Below are 20,867 nucleotides of genomic sequence, written 5' to 3'. Positions count from 1 at the left end.
ATAATGATTCGGCATAGAGATTACAGCTCTGATTTGACCTTGAAATACGAGAGTCGGCCAAAAAGTAGTACACTCTTGCATATATCACAAGAATGAAAAGAGATATTGAAGAAAATTGAAATAAGAATGACACTATAATTCATTGGCGTCAGAATGTTTTTTTTTTATATATTTTTAACATAATTCCAATTTAGAAATATGTGTTTCTCCCAATGCTTTCCGGCATTGATGTATTCTGGTAGTTGACCTTTCATCCAAACTTTCACTATCTTCTTAACTGCATTGTCCGTGGTGAAATGAATGCATGTAACCCTTATCGGACGTATGTCATCTCCCACGTGACATTATACTTTTTACCGTTGCGGATGTTAGTCACATGTCGCGCGATAGAAAACTTTACCGTATCGGACGAATGGCACGCGGTAGGTAATGAAACGATGCAAAAACAGATACTTTTCTTTTTATTGCCAATTCAATTATAGCGCGATAAGTGTTGAGACAATCACATTTCACATTATATAATAGTCCTTAATACCCTAAACATGGATAAAGAAAATAATGCAGAAGGTAATGGTATTAATAATGTTTATGAAAATTTTAAAGATATGCAAAGTACTAATTTTTGTGATAACAGTGACAAAAAAGTGAAAAAAATTGTTACCTATTCAATACTCAAGTGAAGATGAAAGTGTGGAAGAAAGGGAATTTGCTAAACCGAATAAAAATTGGATAGAAGTGGAGATTGACCACAAAGAAAAACCTGAAAATATCTCATAAATACAGGCTACCAAATTTTTCGAAATGTTCAGGAGTCTATACATAACTTTTAGAAATTTTTGACGGATCATTTGGTGAGACAAGATTGTGACCTAAACAAAGGGCCTAGCCGAATAAGGAAATGAAAAGTGCCTCCAAACCAAATTCAACTTGCGATGAGTCATTCAGTAAATAGAAAATCACGTTTTTTGGAAATTCAACAAAATATCAAAAATATTTCAGACTCCAAGATACATGCTGTAGAAATTTTTGAAATTTTTAAATCGATAATTGAAGCCGTGAAAAATAAAAAATGAAAAAAAAGTCAAAGAGCGCTAATTTCCGCATTGAAGCAATCGCGGAACTACAATCATATTTTTACAGTAAATACATATTATTTGTTATTAGTATCCTTGATTTTTTCAGATTTTTCGGTTTGGTGTGCCATAGTCAAAAAAATCAATGACCAATGTTTTCGTCATTTCTTTGGCGGCAGAGTAACATATACGTTGAATTTTCCTACATTCTTTAGCAGACAAGTGTTTTATGCAATGTTTAATGCTTTTGCACTCAGGAAAGCCACAGCCAACTGGTGCTCGTGAGAAGACGGTCGAAGATCGAAGAAGATCGATTGCGTTGACAGCTTGACAAATCTATTGTACATCCTTGTAAATAAAGTCTTGTACAAAGTGTAAAATGTTCTATGGTTAAGTGCACGGCGGTAATAACATAAGAATTACAGAAAGTCAATAAACTCGTCCGATGAAAATTATGCCGAGCGCATTATATTTTGAATTATCAATACTATATTCCCAACAGTACCACTAGCGTAGCGACAGAGCGTCTGCCTGCCAAACCGCTCACCATATTTTATACTTATTATTGTAAGCTTTCATTTTTACAACTAGAACTGAGACACCGGAACTGATTTCCAATTCCACGTCTCAGTGTTTTCTCAATTGCTCCAGTCTCGCTCTTTTCAATACGAGTCCTCATACCACGCACAACTCTCTCGCGACCCTCTGTCACATAAATTCTGAACGAATTGCAACCGGAATTGTGTATTTTGCTGCTACTTCTAGTATCCCCCCCCCCCCCCCCCCCCCCCCCCAATTTAAGGATCATTTCACTCTAGACAGACTAATCCACTCTCAGCCAATAACGTTCTTTTATAATAATCACATTTTTAACTACCTATGTGATTGGTCGTTACTTATTTATGGAAGAAGTATTATTGTTCGATGGAAACAATGGAAAGCTAGTAGTAGGCTTATTCCATCAGGAGGCGATAAGGATGGGTTTCAAAGCATGATCTGCCGTCAAGACATGGCGGCACAGTACAGCATATTCTCAACAGGTACTTAAATCTGTGATTATTCTGACGCGAAAGAAACGACGAAAATATCGGTTTTTGATTTTTTCGACTATGGCGCACCAAACCGAAAAATCTGTTGCCACTCTGTGATCTGTTTGAGAGAGTTAGCGTATTCTACCTCCTATCACCATAAGATGTGAAGCAAATAGGATTGTAGGGTCCTTGGCCAGGTTAAAGAGTTGGAACTCGCCATGAACTTTACTACTTTTTATTCAAACACTGATTTGCTCTGATATTGTTGCGATCTGTATCGCAATACGGGCGACGACTAAATGCGGGAGGAAATGCGGGACCTTTCGGGAGACGAAATGGGGAGCCGGCGCCCTCACGTTTTGCCGATTTTCCTAGAAGTCGCTAATTCTGCGCGAAGTCATGCGACCGGACACGGTTGTACAACTGAAGCACGTGTAACTAGCACAGGTTATAACAAATCTGAAAAAAAATTAAGGATATTAGTAACAGCAATATATATTTACTGTAAAAATATGATTGCAGTTCCGCGATTGTTTCAATCCGAAATCCGCGTTATTTTTTTACTTTTTTTTCGTTTTTTATTATTCACGGCTTTAATTATCGATTTAAAAATTTCAAAAAATTCTACAACCTGTATCTTGATGTCTAAAATATTTCTGATTTTTTGTCGAATTTTTTATTCAATAAGGTACGAGTAATTTCCAAAAAACGTGAGGGTTGAAAATTGGCACAAATTAGTTTTTTGTGATAAGCTACTGAATGAATCATCGTAAGTCGAATTTAGTTAGGGGGCACTTTTGACCTCCTTATCCGGCTAAGCCCTTTGCACGTCAGTGATAAAATACAGAATCAAAATTTAGTATCAAGGTTAATATGGAAAAATTGTGGTGATGTTTTATATGATGAAATAAATGCTATTGTTAGAGTAATTACGAATATGAGTATAATCGGATTAACTGATATCAAAGATTACTTTTGTAAGAAATTTATCTAAAAAAATTTCATTTCTTTCTGTTTTCACAAGGGAACAATTTTTGATAATATTTTAGATGCTTTTTCTCAACAAAAATTCGAGTGATTTCAGGATCATAGAGTACATTAATTGAAAATGTAGAAAAAATTTTATAGACGGAAAAAATATCTGTGGATGAAGCTGTCGTCCTATTTCAATATTTTCAGTATTTCAATATTCGCCTAATTGGGGAAGACGGATCAAAGCTGGTTTACTCTATTTTTTTGTTTGCAATATTTATTAATATTTCGGTAATTATTTAAATTAGTATATCTCAGAAACTAAAGCTGAAGGGCTGATATATGTATATATAGGGGAAATTTGTTCAAAATTATTCATTTCAAGGTAATTGATATCGGTGCTGTGGCCACTATTCCGAATAGTTACCAATGTTGCTATAATATTGTACTATGTGCTCTTATTTGTAGAGTTAAATATTTCAAATCATAAGTTCGGCGTACCTTACTTGAAACAAGCAAACACAATAATTGAAGTCAGTGGAAATGATGGTGCATGCCAAACGAGTCTTGCAAAAGAAATGGGATTGACTAAGTTGCAATCTAGAACAGTTTTACGAAACATAGTTAAAACAGGTATTGTTGCTACTTATATGAATGATATAGGTCGACAGAGACTTACAAAATATGTATCAAAAAAATTTGAGAATGGTAGTATATTGAGTAAACAATTTAAGGAAGAAATACATAAAATTAAAGAACTTACACAACAAATTCCAACTGAAATTAATAATGTTGATAAAAGTGCAACTACTATGATTGAAGAAAATGAGCAGACTCATACTAATGATCAATGGAAAAATGTAAGAAAACTAATTCAATCTGATGTTATTAGCAAAAGTAATAGAAATGATGATTTTCAAACGGAAAAGAATATATGTACATCTATAATAAAATTACAGAAAAAGTTTTATGTTGTCAATCGGATTTTATATAAATATCATTTAATAAAACATCCAAATAGATATAAATGTACGTTTTCGAAGTTTCAATTGAGTAGAGATAATAAAGTGGAAACAAGTAAAAATATAGATGTTAATAATGTATTATCACGATTTTCTGAATTATCAAAAACTGGAGAGATAACAGCTGCATATAAAAATATAAAAGTTGATTTGACAATTTCGAAACCAATATGTACAGAAAAATCAGAGGCAGACGTATTTGGATTTATGGAAAACGTACAGAATAGTGGGAAGAAAAATATTACAAACATTACATATAGATTATTGAGAAGAGCTAATATGATTATACAATCGGTTCAAGAAAATCAAGTAATTGATGACATGACTAAATTAATGAAGGTAAGCTAATAATTTAATCTGATTCTAATACAATTTATTTATCTTATGCTAATGTAAAATTACAAAATTTATTTTATTTTTCATTATATTCTTGTTTAAATTAATTGTTAGTTTGTCTGGAGTGATCGATCAAACGTTAATCTGTTACATTTTTTATTTATTTAACGTGAATATCTTACTTATAGTGTTTATATGTAGTAGTTACGAATGATAATATCGGTAAATGATACATATGTCGTATATGTATTTCAGAAATAAACTAATTCAAAAAACGCATTTCATTAGTTACGTTTGACAAACAGAGTTCTATTCATTGTAAATATTCTAATTAAACTTCGTAATTACAGAATTTATTCAAAGCATTTTTCAGATATAAACTATAAATTATTTGAATAATGTTGACAAAATCATTTATTACTATTTCAACTAACGAATAAAATATAGTTAATGCACAAAAACGATATTAGTAGGTACAACACATTATAAGCTACGCCTGACAACATATTCGCCTATTGACACAAACCCATGCATTTTTCATTCTCTTGAAGATTCATGCCAACATTATATACCCAAACTGTTAAGATGATCATAATTGTGTGACATCTGGTAGACTAGGTTTACGATACGGACGAATTGGGCCTGCTATTTTTGAGGAAATACACTATTAGTTTATTGGTAATTATTTGTTAATTTGCATTGAGGATTAAGGACCCTAGAAGTCGCTTCATCGTTTTACGATTCTAACGAACACGTGCACGTTGGAGTCCCGAGACCCTCAATAGCAATTGACGTATCGTAAACCTCAAACCCGAGCATCTTCCGTTAGCGCGCTACTCTCGGAGTCTGTCGCTCCTTGGATCTTTTCGGATGATGTCACCCCACGGAACCTAGCCACTACCCCTACACGCTGTCGACAAAGGCTTCCTTCTATGTCTATGGTGGGAGTTTTTGGGCATAACCTACCCCAGAGAGGCCTCCCACGAAGGAGCAACGAGGGTTCCTATTTGTAAATATTTTTTCCGCCCTCTAAACTCATTTCTGAATAAAGTAAGATTTATCAAAATAAAGATTAGATACAACTTAGAATTCATCGGTATCTCTGGTGCTTCGAATTAAACCCTAGTCGGCACACCACGTGCAAAATTCAATAAAGCCAGAAAGATCTATTGATCAACAGCTGGTCTAAACACAAATCTTGCATCAGTTGCATGCTTAGTCCTTACTACACCACTCATTCTCAGAACCTGAAACACTCAACATTCAATCTAAACAGTCACCCGAAACTCTTCAACAATCATCTAAACGCATTTCATTCGTATTTCACTTTCGGGAATCGTTCATCCAACAATCATTCCTATCGTCAAACATATAGACTCGCTCATATACGAAACATATAACTTTAATGTTAGATAATCCTATTCCTCTTGTCAACATTATTGGTTTAGTAAATAATTTTTTCTAACAATCAGGGTGCAAGATTTTGTCAAGATGTCCATACCGAAGTATGATTTCGACTAATTTTGTTTCATATTTCACTTTTCCTTTTTTGTGCTAAGGGTACGTTAATGTATAAATATATTAAATCTTATTTATTATTTGTAGAGGGTGTTTTCGAACAGCACGAAATAAGTTTAAGAGGTGATTCTAAACACCAAAATGAGATGAAAATCAATGAATGACAATTTTACGTTTGAGGGTGTTCAGAAACACCCTGTATTATTTACTACATTTCTTTTTTCATTGTTTTCATATGGATGTGATGGACGTAGACGCAGGCCGCAGCATCAGCCGCGTACAAGAAATATTACCTTAAGCATAAAATAGTTCACTACCTTCTTTAGTGCTGTCCAACCATGGAGAAAGGCTGTCGTGTCCATGATGTTTATTAAATTAAAAAAGTAGTCATGAGACTCGTTGTCCATCAATTTAATGTTGCGAGATTGAATTGTGATAGAATTTTTATTACAACGCGAGATATTTCGTCCAACTATTTGCATCAAAATAAATTCGTAGGTCACAGTGAATGTGAATGTAGAAAAGGTTAGGAATGTCAAACCAAGAAAATGTTTTGTTTCTAAAAACTAATGATTTTATTTTTTTGTTGAATGAAATAATTGGAAACATGGTATTACATGTAATGGTACATCATAATGTTTATGGAAGTAATTCGTTTCTTTATGTAAATTATTTTCTTTACAAACTATACAGCGTTTTTTAGAGTGACATTTCTTTGTTGTACGAGATATTTGTGAAGGAAAGCGTCGAGACTTAAAACGTGGCGGTAACTTTTTATGGGATTTTTTTCCTCCACGATCAACATTTTCTGGTGTAAAATACTTCTATAACAATTCAGAAATAATATCTTTTATTTCACAGAAAGTTTTTCTATTTTCGCGACAAGAATTCCATATCAGAAGATAATTAAATGTTGTTATGTCAAGCAAATATAGAAAACACTTTTTGTACCAGTTTATAGATTTACATATGGATTGATGCCCATGTAAAATGTGATCGCTATGATCAACGCCACTCATGTATATATTATAGTCCAGAACAACATTAGGCTTTTTTCGATATTGTCCCGTAAAGTGATTAATTTTAGTATTCGTCACCAAGCTGGGAGTATGATGAGTAATAAGAGTTGACGCTACTCTCTTATCTTTCCACGCACAAAGAGCCATTATTTTGTTATATCTAATTAACATTTGCTCTTTTTCCAATTTATTTATATTTTTTTGAAGTTTTTCATCACATGAAAGTCCTTTTCTTTTTAGACGAACAGTGCCGCAAACAATTTCACTTTTATGTGAAAGTTCGTACAAAGTAGGAGACGAATAATAATGATTAAAAAACAAAGTTCTTCCTTGGTGAAGTAGATCTCTTATTAAATGTAATACAATCGAATCAGAGATACTAATTAATTTGGAACTCAATACACGTTGCAAGTGTCCACTGTAACGTTCTAAATTGTATACGTAACCTGTTTCAGATTCAGCTAAAATAAAGATTTGTAGCCCAAACCTTGCTCGTTTAGTAGAAATATACTGCTTGTAAGACAGTTTACCTTTCGATAACATCAAACTTTCATCTACAACGATGTATTTTCCTGGTCGATATGCATTTTGAAAAAGTATCGGTAACACATCAATAATAGGTTGTATTTTATATGCTTTATCTGTTTCATTTGTATCATCATTAAAATGTAAGAACGCAAGATTCGTAAGAATTTATCTCGTGATATCATTTTTCTTACAAATTGGAAGTTATACATGGGATTCTTATTCCAGTACATACAAGCTGTAGGTAAATGCACTATACTCGTGTATATAATAATAGAAAGACCAGAATACATATGACTAATTGCAATATTGTAACAGACTTGAAAAACCTTGTTTTTTCCTATATGTATTACTCTCATTCACAATTTTTTGAATGAGCTTCTGGTTGAAAAAGTATTCGAAAATAGAAGTAGGGCAACTATTTTTTGATAATCCAGATGACTGCTGCACTCCATTATTATGATCTATATACTTTATAATTTGCGGTTGAAAATTTATTGTAGCTAGTGGTATTTTCCACCGTCTTGCTTCCATAAGTTCATTTAATCTTTGCGATAATAGAGTGTCATCGTCATTACACTGCATACCATTATTGTACTGCTCATCGTCGTTACTACTGTCTTCACTATTATTAATAATGCGATTCATATTAACTCGTTGCAACATGATAATAGCACTTACGGAATTCTCCGTGAAAACTGTTGGAATTAATTCAATGAGGAAGCGAAATACCATCGTCCAAAGTAACCGATGAGTGACATTCAGTTGTAAACATTGAAAAATGGGAACGCGAACGGAAAGTATCTCTTCCAAAGCAGTACACGAACAATGTTGCTTCGCGAGATATTCCGTACACAGCGTCGCAATACAAAAAAAAATGTATTTGCCAAATACGAGATACAAACTTTGAAGGCTGGCTTCGATCTGCTTCGATCTGACCAAGTGATTCAATCTTAACGAACCGTTTTCCCCCAAATCTTGTTAGAAAAGTAAGACTTAAGTAAGGAGTAAGGAGGGAGTGTTATATAAAAAGAGAAAACTAAAAGTTAAAACTCAAGCATTTATTTATTACTAGCTGTTTTGCTTCCTCACGACCCCGACAAACTAGGACCAACCTGATCTGTGTCACTGGCAGACGTTAGCCAACATGTGCAGGGTGTCCCAGAACAAGTGTAAGTCCCGAGAAGGGGTGATTCCTGGGGTGATTCTAGGCAACTTTTTCCTTAGCGAAAATTTCCTCCGAACCTTCGTTAACGAGTTATTAATGAAAAACATCGGCCAATCAGAAAGCGCCTATAGTCGACGGACGACTGTCCGGTGACAGGGCACAAGCTACGCGTAGCGTTCACTACTTGCTGTGCCCGAGTCTTGTACAAGAAACTCAAGATCTCTACGTTATTGCTCAATTTCTCTTAAACGAATAGATGGAAAATTATGAAAAAAATCAGGAACACGTTAGCTATCGCGACACATATTACAGAATTTTTTCAGATTATTAAATTAATTCTCCAAGTTGTGAAAAATAAAAAATGAGAAAAAGAATTTAGAAATGCCGATTTAGTAAAGTAATGCCATAGTAAAAAAGATAAAAAGCAATGTTTTCGTAGTTCCTACAGATTGTACGTTATTTTACTGTGTATCAAAACATTGAAAACTGTACAAGAATACTTATTTCATAATGAATGAACGAAAATTGGACGTATTAGTTGCTGTAATCGGTAAAAAGTGCTTCAACATTGATTTTTATCTTTTTAATTATGACGGACTAAGGCAAAAAATGTTTAAATAAATTGAGATTAATAATATGACTTTAGTAATACCAGTAATTACTATCGGTAAAGTCACCCATTCGGAGAGGCATTCACCTGCTGCTTGAACACTTGCTTCATTGGGTCACTGTGCCGATCCCGATCATTGGAGGATGATGCCCAGGTAGCGCTGATCGCAGGTATACAAGACCACAAGAAAACACCTTACATTTACAACACTTCGCGGTCACTAACACTGATCACTTCACTAAACGAACACTTGACCTTTTAATGACCGACAACTGACTATTTTGAAACGCTCTGCGGCATTCCGTAAATAAAAACAAGATGTTACACAGTTCGGCGGCGAAATTACGATCGATACTGGCGATTTTTTCGGAAGTCTCTTTCCTCGTGCCCTCGCAACCCTCCAGCGCGACTTGTCGGGGTGTAGCTTCGTCGAGATACTCGAATTTGATTTGCTAGGTGACACCAACGAGGTTGGATCTTCCTCGGTTACTTTTTGTAGTCGAGGTGGTAGTCTCTCCTTCGAGTAGAAAAAGTCACAAGCAAATTCATGGGGAAAAGCAAAGGCATATCCAATTAGTGTAGGAGACCGTAACGAGTGTCTCCGTTAGTGATGTGGCCGTTTATGATCACAGGTATTGATCTGCAAGTTCGAAGGAGCCATCGGCACCCGAGACTGAAGGTCGCAAGAGTCGCGTCGCGTTTACCATGGAAGTCCTTTCGATGCATTCGGACGGGTGAAATATGGAATTGCCCGTTGTTAAAACGCTAGTTGGGGAAAGCTTCTGAACGTTAAACATTTGGTTAACGGATTTGCCACACAGACAAACAAACTCGTCGGTTAGGAGAAAATACGGCAATTGTATTCTCATTCTTATGAGAAGACTCTACCACTTCCACTAAAAAAAGTAACGGGGGAAGATCCAGCCTCGTTGGTATCAAGTAACAAATCAAATTCGAGTATCTCAACGAAGTTACACCCCGACAAGTCGCGCTGGAGGGATGCGAGGGCACGAGAAAAGATACTTCGGAAAAAATCGCCAGTATCGATCGTAATTTCGCCGCCGAACTGTCTAACATATTGTTTTTATTTACGGAATGCCGCAGAACGTTTCAAAATAGTCGCTTATCGGTCATTAAAAGGTTAAGTGTTCATTTAGTGAAGTGTTCAGTGTTAGTGACCGCGAAGTGTAGTAAATGCGAGGTGTCTTCTTGTGGTCTTGTATACCTGCGATCAGCGCTACCTTGGCATCATCCTCCAATGATCGGGATCGGCACAGTGACCCAATGCAGCAAGTGTTCAAGCAACAGGTGAATTCCTCTCCGAATGGGTGAGTTTTACCGATAGTAATTACTCGTATTACTAAAGTCATATCATTAATCTTAATTTATTTAAACATTTTTTGCCTTGGTCCGTCATAATTAAAAATATAAAAATCAATGTTTCCGTACTTTTTACCTATTACAGCAACTAATACGTCCAATTTTCGTTCATTCATTATGAAATAAGTATTCTTGTACAGTTTTCAATGTTTTGATACACAGTAAAATAACGTACAATCCGTAGGAAGTACGAAAACATTGCTTTTTATTTTTTTTACTATGGCATTACTTTACTAAATCGGTATTTTTAAAGTTCTTTTTTCTCGTTTTTTATTTTTCACAACTTAGATAATTAATTTAAAAATCTGAAAAAATTCTATAATATGTGTCGCGATAGCTAGCGTATTACTGATTGTTTTCATAATTTTCCATCTATTAGTTTAAGAAAAATTGAGCAATAACATAGAGATCTTGAGTTTCTTGTACAAGACTCGAATACAGCAAGTAGTGAACGCTACGCGTAGCTTGTGCCCTGTCACCGGACAGCTGTCCGTCCGCTATAGGCGCTCTCTGATTGGTCGATGTTTTTCATTAATAACTCGTTAACGAAGGCTCGGAGGAAATTTTCGCTAAGGAGAAAGTTGATTAGAATTACCCCAAAAATCACCCCTTCTCGGGATTTACGCTTATTCTGGGACACCCTATATACAACGCAATGAACCTTGCAACCATAGGGTGCCCTGAGCGAAACCGAGAAACTCATATACATTGTATTTTAACAAAGGCAGCACCTACGGGAAAATGTAAAATTGAGGTTTTTACATCTCTGGATAGTTTTGAACATTTTGCGTTTTATTTTAGTGCAAAATTTGTTCCATATTTGGGTTGTGTAATTCTTACTCTACTGATTTAGAATTTGCTATAAATATTCTTTTATTTCAGATGATACATGAAGAAGAAGATAAGGAAGGATATGATGTAAAAATTGATAAAAAGTCATTACTAAGATTATTACAAAAACTTGCGAAAGATAATTTAGTAAAAAATATAAAAATAACACTTCGTGGAAATGGGAGAGAAAAGCACTTGACCTTCATATGTGATCCAAATATTAATATTGATAGTGCCGTCATTCAATCAGCTGTGGAACAAGCAAAACTAAAATTTTATTTATTGTCATCGCAGAAATCTAAATCAATCACGAAAAAATACGTAGAAAAATTAGATTATGATAAAAGTACTAACGCTGATGACAAGACAATAAATTTAGAAGATAAGTCTTCACTGAAACAACTTAAAACATTGCCATCAAACTGTAAATGTGGTCCTGTAAGTATTATACAAAGAATAATTTTATATAATTGTAAATATATATTGTCAGTTTACAATGCAAAGGAACAGTTATATGAATAGAAAAATGCTACGAATAAAAGGAAAGATTTTTGTTACATACAAAGTGTTCGGTTGCATGTGGGGAGTATCGCAGGTATGTTTTCTACACACTAAAATAACAATAAAGTTCATATAAATGTATACTGGATATATGACTGTTTTCAAGTTACATCTTATTTTGTGCTTCTGTTGGGAACCCAGAGGTTTTGGAATAATACACGTTCAAAACGTTAACAAATATATTTCCAAATGGGTACAACAATTAAACTTAGAAGCTACGTTCGGAAACTGACTTCAGGAGAGTGCTCGGAATACTAATCTGGCCTGTAGGTTTTCGTGGCAGTATATATAATTGTCGGGTATTAGGTGGGGAGGTGATGATTTCAGCCCTTAACCCTTAGCTGTAGCGTGAGTTACCGATCTCCGAAAACACGCTTATCTGAGCAAACTCCGTGCGTCACAGCTAAAGCAGGGGTAGTTTCCCAACACTTCCCCCTTTCTTAAAAATTGAATACGAGATTCAATTTCACAATGATTTGTGTCCTAGCCTAATAAACAAAAAAAATGTTTAAATATTCTTGAACATTCTGCATAATAGGAACGTGCATACAATTAATAATATTATACATATAAGTGAATTAGTTTACGAATACATAACATGAACAAATTAGAGTTATGCTAGATAATACATATAGGAGAATGAAATCGCAAGTAAAAGAACAAAATTCGCATAACTTACATATAGTAAATCAATTATTACATGATCTAAAGCAGGCTTCGGAATTAACTGCTCTTTTCGGCCGATTTTCGAAGGCGACGCCTCCTTTCTCCCTCGCATGTCACTTCTCTCCGCGGCGGCCCTAGTGCTCGGAAGGCCTCAGACGCGTGCCACAAGAATCGCGCGTCAGGGGATACCACTGACAAAACAAAAACGCATCAACAATAGTACCTCATGGGTGATGTGGAAATCTATTGATATAAGTGTCGTCGCCCAAATGCGCCACGCACGATTTTTGTGGCACGCGCCTGAGCCCTTTCGAGCACTAGGGCCGCCGCGGAGAGAAGTGACGTGCGAGGGAGAAAGGAGGCGTCTCCTTCGAAAATCGGCCGAAAAGAGCAGCTAATTCCGAAGCCTGATCTAAAGAAAAAGAAAAATATAGAGATGTTTTTATCTTAAATTACAGTCAACCCTTTTGAGTTGTACTAAATTACAAGTTAACTTAAATTATATTGGGACATTACTTCTTCTTATTTTTATTCGGGAATGATTTACACTCGGAACACTGTGGCTCGGTAAAGTGTAATCCTCTTCAATTTGTCGTTCGGTTGAAGATCTGCTTTCTCCATTGATTCGTGCCATTTCTTTTCTAGAATCATAGGTGACGATATCCCTCGATGTTTCTCAATATTCACTGCGAATATCGGAGTCGAAGTTGCAATTTATAAAGTTCTTTATTACTGGTGGTACGATCTCTACATTGTTCGGGTTTTTCGTGAAGCAGAAAAACCGTGGGAGAAACCTCAGGCAACCACACCAACGACAGCAATTTATGCAAATTATGATAGTTAGTACAGCGACTATGATTGCTATTACAATCGTGTACCAACGAGTATGTGCGACAATAAATGGCTCCAATCTCTTTGTTAAAATTTGATCGAATTCATTTAGTTTTTTGTTGGGATATTTAAATTCAGCCAAATCTATGTTTGTGAGGTGAACTGGTTGCAGTTGCGTAATTTCAGGTTGGATGCTCTTTAAGTCGACTAGACAACAATCACTCTCCGTTATACTAATCGATGGTGCATAATGAGTAATATTTTTCTTGGACTGCTTTGTCGGCTCTAAACAGTAGATTTCCGTGTATCCCTGGCATTGACTGTATAGATGTAGGATACCTGTTTGGTGTAAAACGATATCCTCCATATAGTCTTGATCTCAATTGTTAAGGTTGTTGGCTTTTGTAAAACGTAAAGCCAATGGTTGTTGCTGGTATATGTCCATGTTTCGATGACAGCCTTGATGGTCTTCGTAATGCAGTCCTCAGGCATACTGGTTATGTGGTGCGACAATAGCTGAACTTCACAGGTTGGTCGTTCAGCTGATTTCCTTATGTGGATCTCCGTGCATACGTATTTCCCATCCAAATATATTACACAATTCGACAAATCTTGCATAGGGGAAAAATGGGTTTTCGATTGGGAAATGATTAGGTATGGTTGGCTAGGTATAATGTAAGAGAATATAGATGTGTTTTGGTGTTGAATCGGTAGAGGAATTAAATGATATAAATCGAATACTGTTCTAGTTACTAAAGGAAAGTTCAACGCAAAAATGATAAGATTATCTGCGAAAATTACTTGCGAATTCATGATCTTGTAAATCGCCGGTAAGTTTTTAAAACTTGGATATAATACTAATTGGTATTCACCTTTGTATGCCAATAATTTTTCCACTAAAATTTTACGTGTAACAATAAGAGGTGAAATAATATTATGGCTTCCCAAATTGATCGCTTCTATGAATTTATTGTATTCAGATGAAATTCTGTTAGTCAAGGACAATAATGTTGAGATTTGTTGTCCTATTATTGATGTTAAATTCAGTTGACTTAAATATGACTTTGTTTCCATGGAGAATTTATTAATACTTCTGATGTTGCTATTCATTGTATCTTCACTATTCTTTAAAGATGCTAGTGACTGATTAAAATTACGACTTGTGCTGGAGATAATTTGTATCTGAGATTTTAATAAAGTCTGAGTATCTCTATTATCATTTAATAACATTTTTATGCTGTTTGTATAAAATTGTGCGTCATCCGCGTCTGGAGTACCAAACAGCCAGTTTAATACATAAGAAACATCATTAATTAATCCTCGTCGTTTTCGTTTGTCTGCATTTTGACCAATTAATTCTTGTAAGATTTGGTGTTTATTATTCATATCACTTAACTAATCTTTAATAACTTTTAATGTTTGTTCGCAACTGTAACTTGTGTGATCAGATTCAGAGGAATCCTTTAATGATAAGATGCATAAGTTTTGTGATTTCAAATAATTCGAGTTTAATATTTTTCGTGCTTGTTCTAAATAAGTAATATTAATATGCGTTAGTAACGTTAATTTTGTACTAGATATCTGTACCATACCAAATTTCTCATAAAATATTCCACCTGAATGGGAAAGAGGAGTATTGGTATAAACATAATTGGTTACAAGGTTAGGAAGTAGAAGGAGTAGCAAGATTGTTAGAGTCATCTGAAAAATAATGTTTCAACAAATTAGTATGATATTTTTGTGCTTTTCTGCCTATTTGAACTTCTGCGGTTTTATTTGGGTAAACGCGTGTTATTTTATAGGGGCCTTTGAAGTTCGGGGATAATTTTTTACTTAACCCAGGTTTAACATTTTTCTGATAAATACAAACAAGATCGTTTACTTTAAAATTAGTAGGATTATTTTTTCTATCATAGTATTCTTTACTTCTCATTTTTGAATCTAAAATTTTATTTCTAGCTATTTCGAAGAAGGTATTGAGTTTGTGTTGTAATGATCGGATATAATCATCATATGTGTAGTGAAATTTTGGTTCTTGCGTGATGGATGAGGATAGATAGGGTTTATTGCCAAATAGAAGTTCGTATGGAGAGTAATTTGTCGATTTATGGATTGCTATATTGTAACTAAATATTGCAAATTCTATATAGTCGTCCCAATCTGTTTGGTTTGGTTTAATATAGTGTTTGAGGTAATCTTTTAGTGTTAGATGGTACCTTTCAAGTGCACCATTTGTCTGTGGATGATAGGGTGTTGTGGATATGTGTTTAGTTTTAAAGAGATTGCTGAGATTTTTTATTAATTCTGACATAAAATCAGGACCTTGATCAGATAAAAATGTTTTAGGTATACCAAAAAGCATAAAAAACTTTGTTAGCACTTTTGCTACAGTTTCGGCTTCATGGTTCGGAATAACTTCTGCGAGGCAAAACTTAGTCAAGTCATCTTGGGCTGTTAGAATAAATCTATTTCCTTGTTCTGTTAAAGGCAGTGGCCCAACAATATCAATGGCAAGTTTGTCAAATGGTTTCTTAGCTGTTGTAGTGATTTCCATAGGCTGCTTTGTCGGTTTAAAATTTGTTTTATTTAATTGGCATGAATGACATTTCTTTATATATTTTTTTATATCTGATTTCATACTTGGCCAATAAAATAACTCTTGTATCCTACTATATGTCCTACGGAATCCACTATGTCCCGCTATTTTACTATCATGGTTCTCCTTGAATATATTTCTATTTCTTCTCGCGTCTCAGGAATGATTCTGAGATTAGAAAAAAGTGTAATTTGATTTTGCGGAAAGATGAATTTAAGCATTTCACAGAGTATAGATAATTTGATGTTGCTGTGTTTTTGTGGAAGAACTAAAGTAAATTTGTGATTGGATATTAACAATTTCAATTCTTGTAATGTCATGAAAATATTTTTATATTCTAATTTGTCAAAATGTAAATTCATAGGAAAGCGCAAATATACTGTTTTATTTTTGTTTGCAAGCCTACATACACCGTTAAGGGTAGCTTTGATATTTGATGTATCAAAATTTGAAGAAATAAAGTCAGAATACTGATTACTTTCATCGAGGTCTTGTGACCAAAGTAATACTATTGGATTGTTGATTTTAGTTAAGCTAGGCGTTTTCTTCTTTGTATGTTATTACATCTTGATTTTTGTAATGGTATTCTATAAAATCTGTATACGTGTTTGTTTCTTGAACAGTGGCATTTACAAATTGTTCTTTATTTAAGGGCAATCGCGAAAGACCGTCTGCATTGGAATTTATTCGACCAGGTTTATATTTGATTTCGTATTGATATTCGTTTAAACGAAGTCGCCACCTAACTAATTTAGATGTAGGGTTTTTGCAATTAAAAAGCCATTGTAGCGGTCTATGGTCAATGTATATGGTAAATGTTTGTCCATATAAATAAGATCTGAAATGTTCTACTGAATTTATAATTGCTAATAATTCTTTTTCAGTGGTAGAATAATGTTCTTCTGCTTTATTTAATGTACGCGAATAATATGCAATTGGCAAATCTTTGTCGTCTTTTAATTGGGAAAGCACTGCTCCGATTCCAACATTTGATGCATCACAAGTTAAAGTAAAAGATTTCGAAAAGTTTGGGTATTGTAGCAAAGGATTCTCTGTTAGTTTCTGTTTTAATGTTCGAAATGCTTCTCCCTGTTTACGAGCGCAAAAGAAAGTCTGATCTTTTTTTTAATAATAATGTTAAGGGTTTCGCTATAGTAGAAAAATTCTGAATAAATTTTCGATAGTATCCCACCATTCCTAAAAATATTTTTACCTGTTTCATGTTTTCTGGTCGTAACATGTCGCTGATTGCTTCGATTTTCTTAGGATTAGGAACTAAACCATTATCACTTCTAATATGGCCAAGATAATCGCAAGATTTCTTTAAGAATTCACACTTGTCGGGTTGTAACTTTAGGTTATACTCACGAAGTCTAGAAAAAACATTTTTCAATTTCCTATTATGGTCTTCTAAAGTCGATCCGTATACAATTATATCGTCTAGATACACGAGACACTGTCTATAATTTAAACCTGATAATATTGCGTTCATCATACTCTGGAACCGTGCTGGAGCATTTTTAAGACCAAATGGCATTTGAGTGAACTCATAATGCCCTTTTGGTGTACTAAAAGCTGTTTTAGGGGAATCTTGAGGATTCATTGGAATCTGACGGTAACCACTTGCAAGATCTAGAGTCGTATAATAGCTCGCATGTCCTAACTGATCTAGTGTGTCCTCTATATTGGGAAGTGGATAGGCATCACCTACGGTAACATCATTTAACTTTCTGTAATCTATAACAATACGCCACTTGCGTTCTCCGGAGGCATCAATTTTTTTTGGAACTATCCAAAGAGGACTTGACCAAGGACTCGTAGATGGTTTAATTATACCATGTTGCAACATTTTTTCTATTTGTTTATCGATTTCTTTCTTACGAATTTCTGGATATCTATAACTCTTAACATGAATGGGTTGCTGATCATTTGTTTTGATTTCATGAGTACAAGCAGTGGTTTTCGTTAGTGTATCAGTTGGTAAATGAAAGATATCATTGAATTCGTGGCAAATTGATTCTATAGAAGATCGTTCCTCGGAATTTAAGTGATTCAAACGAAGATTTCCATTTAAAACTCGTAATCTATTATTTGTTTGATTATTCTCTTCTTCTAGAGTTAAATGATAAATGCTTCCTTTTCGTGGTACAGGCTCGAGAGACAATTCGGGAATAGGAATTTGTTTCTTTGAAACGGATCTATTTACGATTGTAATGAATGCTTCATTTTTGTCGTTAACCTTTACTATTGCATTAGGGATAAGGAGATTTTGATCGGGATCTAATTGTTTGGACGAGACTATTCCTTCCGTTAACTGCCGTGGATTTGTTAATTTAATAGAAATAACCATTTCGGTTCGAGGTCTTATAGTTAATGTTGCTGTTGAAGATTGAGGTATATTACAGCCTAATGGAATTGGAAAAGGTATAGACTCGATACGAATAGTTGAATTTTCATAATCTAGTTTGCACTTTGATGAACGTAAAAAATCAGTACCCAATAGACCATCGAAAGGAATGTTTGTAGGAGAATCGATCACGTGAAATGGTACATTTACTTTTCTGTTGCGAATTCCTAACTCTATGTTTGTTCGTCCAAGACTTATTACTGAACAATTAAAAGAAATCCCGTTTAATGATGCGGGGTTTGGATCTACTATTGAGTAATTACTTAAACTAGACGCTTTGATTAAGGACACAGAAGCAACAGAATCCACTAGGAGTTTTAATATTTTATCATCAGATTTTGCATGTTTTGATTCGAATAATACGTAAATGAGTTTATTAAAGTCGGAAGAATGTAAAACTGTTATATCAGGAATTTTTCGAGTTGTTGGTTCAGGTAATTGATTGTGTTGGGTGTAGATTGAGAAACTTGAGTGATCGGAGGATGAGGTGGTTGATGAGAATTGTGAAAATTTTGTTGCTGAAAATTTACAGCATGTTCTTCAGAAGGTACAGTACTAGTCGAAGGTTGAGATTGAATGTGACGTCTAGAATTATTGTATTCTCGTTTTCTACATTCATTTATTAAGTACCCGATACGCTTGCAATAATTGCATTGTTTTATAGATGACTGATTATGATTAGATCTTAGATTCGAGAGTAGATTTTGAGAAGGTTGACTAAAATTGAGACTCTGAGAACGTTTAGGAGTTCGAGTGGAATTGAGACTCTGGAAATTTGTAGAAGTTCGAGTATTATTATTATAACGATTAGGTGGAGAAGTAAATTGTATAGATTGTTTATTTCGATTTCTGTAGCATTCATTAGTGAAGTGATTGGTCTTATGGCACAGATTGCATTTTTTTGTAGGGCTATTGTAATTTAGACGTAATGCTTCCTCTTCGCCTACAGCTGCTGTGAAAGCTTGACCGATCGTTTTAAAATCGCGATAGCGTAACATCTGTGATATTTGCGAATGCGTATGGTAAATAAATCTGTTCAATGTAATATCATTTATCATGGCTAACCTGCCTGTAAGTGTATCTTCCATTGAATCATTAGAATGGAGTAAACCTAATATCCTTGATGTTAGTTCCTCTAATCTTTGATAAAATTTAGTTACATTTTCATTACGTTCTTGTTTTATACTACTTAACTCCTCTAATAATTGATCTAAACTCTTTCTATCTTGATATAAATTTAATAATAATTCAGCTATCTCTGGCCACGTTGTTAAGTTACAATGAATATCAACTTGTTCTCGCGCTTTACCTGTGATTCTACTTTTTATGTAACATAAGAGCGGTCGATGTTGGAAAGGTTTAGCTAATTCAAAAGCAACATCTACTTGTTTAATGAAACTTCTTAATTTGTACCTGTTACCATCGAAATTATCTGAGATTAATTTTACTAAAAATTCTAGTGAAAGAGTTGGCGATTGTTCGGTCATTGTTGTATCACTCTCATCTGGCATCTTTGCGTTTTAATGCAACTTAGTTGGAAATAAGAATTTTAGGATTTAGAATTTAGAATTTGATTTAGGATTTAGAATTTGATTTAGGATTTAGGATTTGATTTAGGATTTAGTGTAAGGTAGAAAGTTGCAAATTTATCGAAAGCGAATATATGAATGGAACTCACGATAGACTTCTCCTTACGTTGTTCCACGTCTTGGAATGGATCCTAGTCCCAGCTCACCAAGTCGCGGCTTGTCAGCTTCTTCTGCGATGTAGTCTTTTTTTGTTGTTCCAACTTTGTCAATGAATTGATCATTCACACTCAGTACAGAAATCGTGCTTACTGTCCTAACTGAGTATGCGAATGGTGGACCATCCCACTTCTGACACCAAATTATGTTGGGAACCCAGAGGTTTTGGAATAATACACGTTCAAAACGTTAACAAATATATTTTCAAATGGGTACAACAATTAAACTTAGAAGCTACGTTCGCAAACTGACTTTAGGAGAGTGCTCGGAATACTAGTCTGGCCTGTAGGTTTTCGTGGGAGTATATATATGTCAGAAAAACTACCCGAAAGCTTATTCCTTGCACAAGGTTCTGGGGTAAGTGCCGTGGGGTTCATCACAGTCCTCTTACCAAAAGGCATAGCCTTTCCCACTCCGTGGCCAGATCCTTTAGGAACAATATTCCTATTCTTTAGCAATGCGGTGTCGGTCGCTTGCTTTCTCTAAACACTCGTTCCTCTTCCAAACAGTCACACAACACCCGATAGCTGAGAGGCCCAACGTAGCCATCAACCATCGGTCGCCAACGGGACTGTT

The 20,867-nt window shown here is 34.7% G+C and overlaps 1 protein-coding gene across 10 annotated transcripts in view; it reads left to right on the top strand.

Moving 5' to 3' along the window:
• Positions 1 to 20,867, top strand: part of LOC143188062 (general transcription factor 3C polypeptide 1) — an 84,812-nt gene that overhangs the window by 17,860 nt on the left and 46,085 nt on the right. For 9 of the 10 annotated variants that reach the window (XR_013003462.1, XR_013003475.1, XR_013003468.1 and 6 more), the window contains exons 5-6: positions 3,545 to 4,437; positions 11,537 to 11,923. Coding sequence is in view for 4 of the 10 variants with exons in the window: in XM_076392111.1 (XP_076248226.1) it covers positions 3,545 to 4,437; positions 11,537 to 11,923 (1,280 nt within the window). In the remaining 6 variants the exon portion in view is untranslated. The remainder of the gene's footprint in view (positions 1 to 3,544; positions 4,438 to 11,536; positions 11,924 to 20,867) is intronic. The other variant, XR_013003466.1, reaches the window with a different exon arrangement.

This window comes from Calliopsis andreniformis, chromosome 1 (assembly GCF_051401765.1).
Source record: "Calliopsis andreniformis isolate RMS-2024a chromosome 1, iyCalAndr_principal, whole genome shotgun sequence".
In the NCBI taxonomy this organism is placed as follows: domain Eukaryota; kingdom Metazoa; phylum Arthropoda; class Insecta; order Hymenoptera; family Andrenidae; genus Calliopsis; species Calliopsis andreniformis.
The sequence above is the reverse complement of the archived record's forward strand: the minus strand, read 5'-3'. Positions and strand labels throughout refer to the sequence as shown.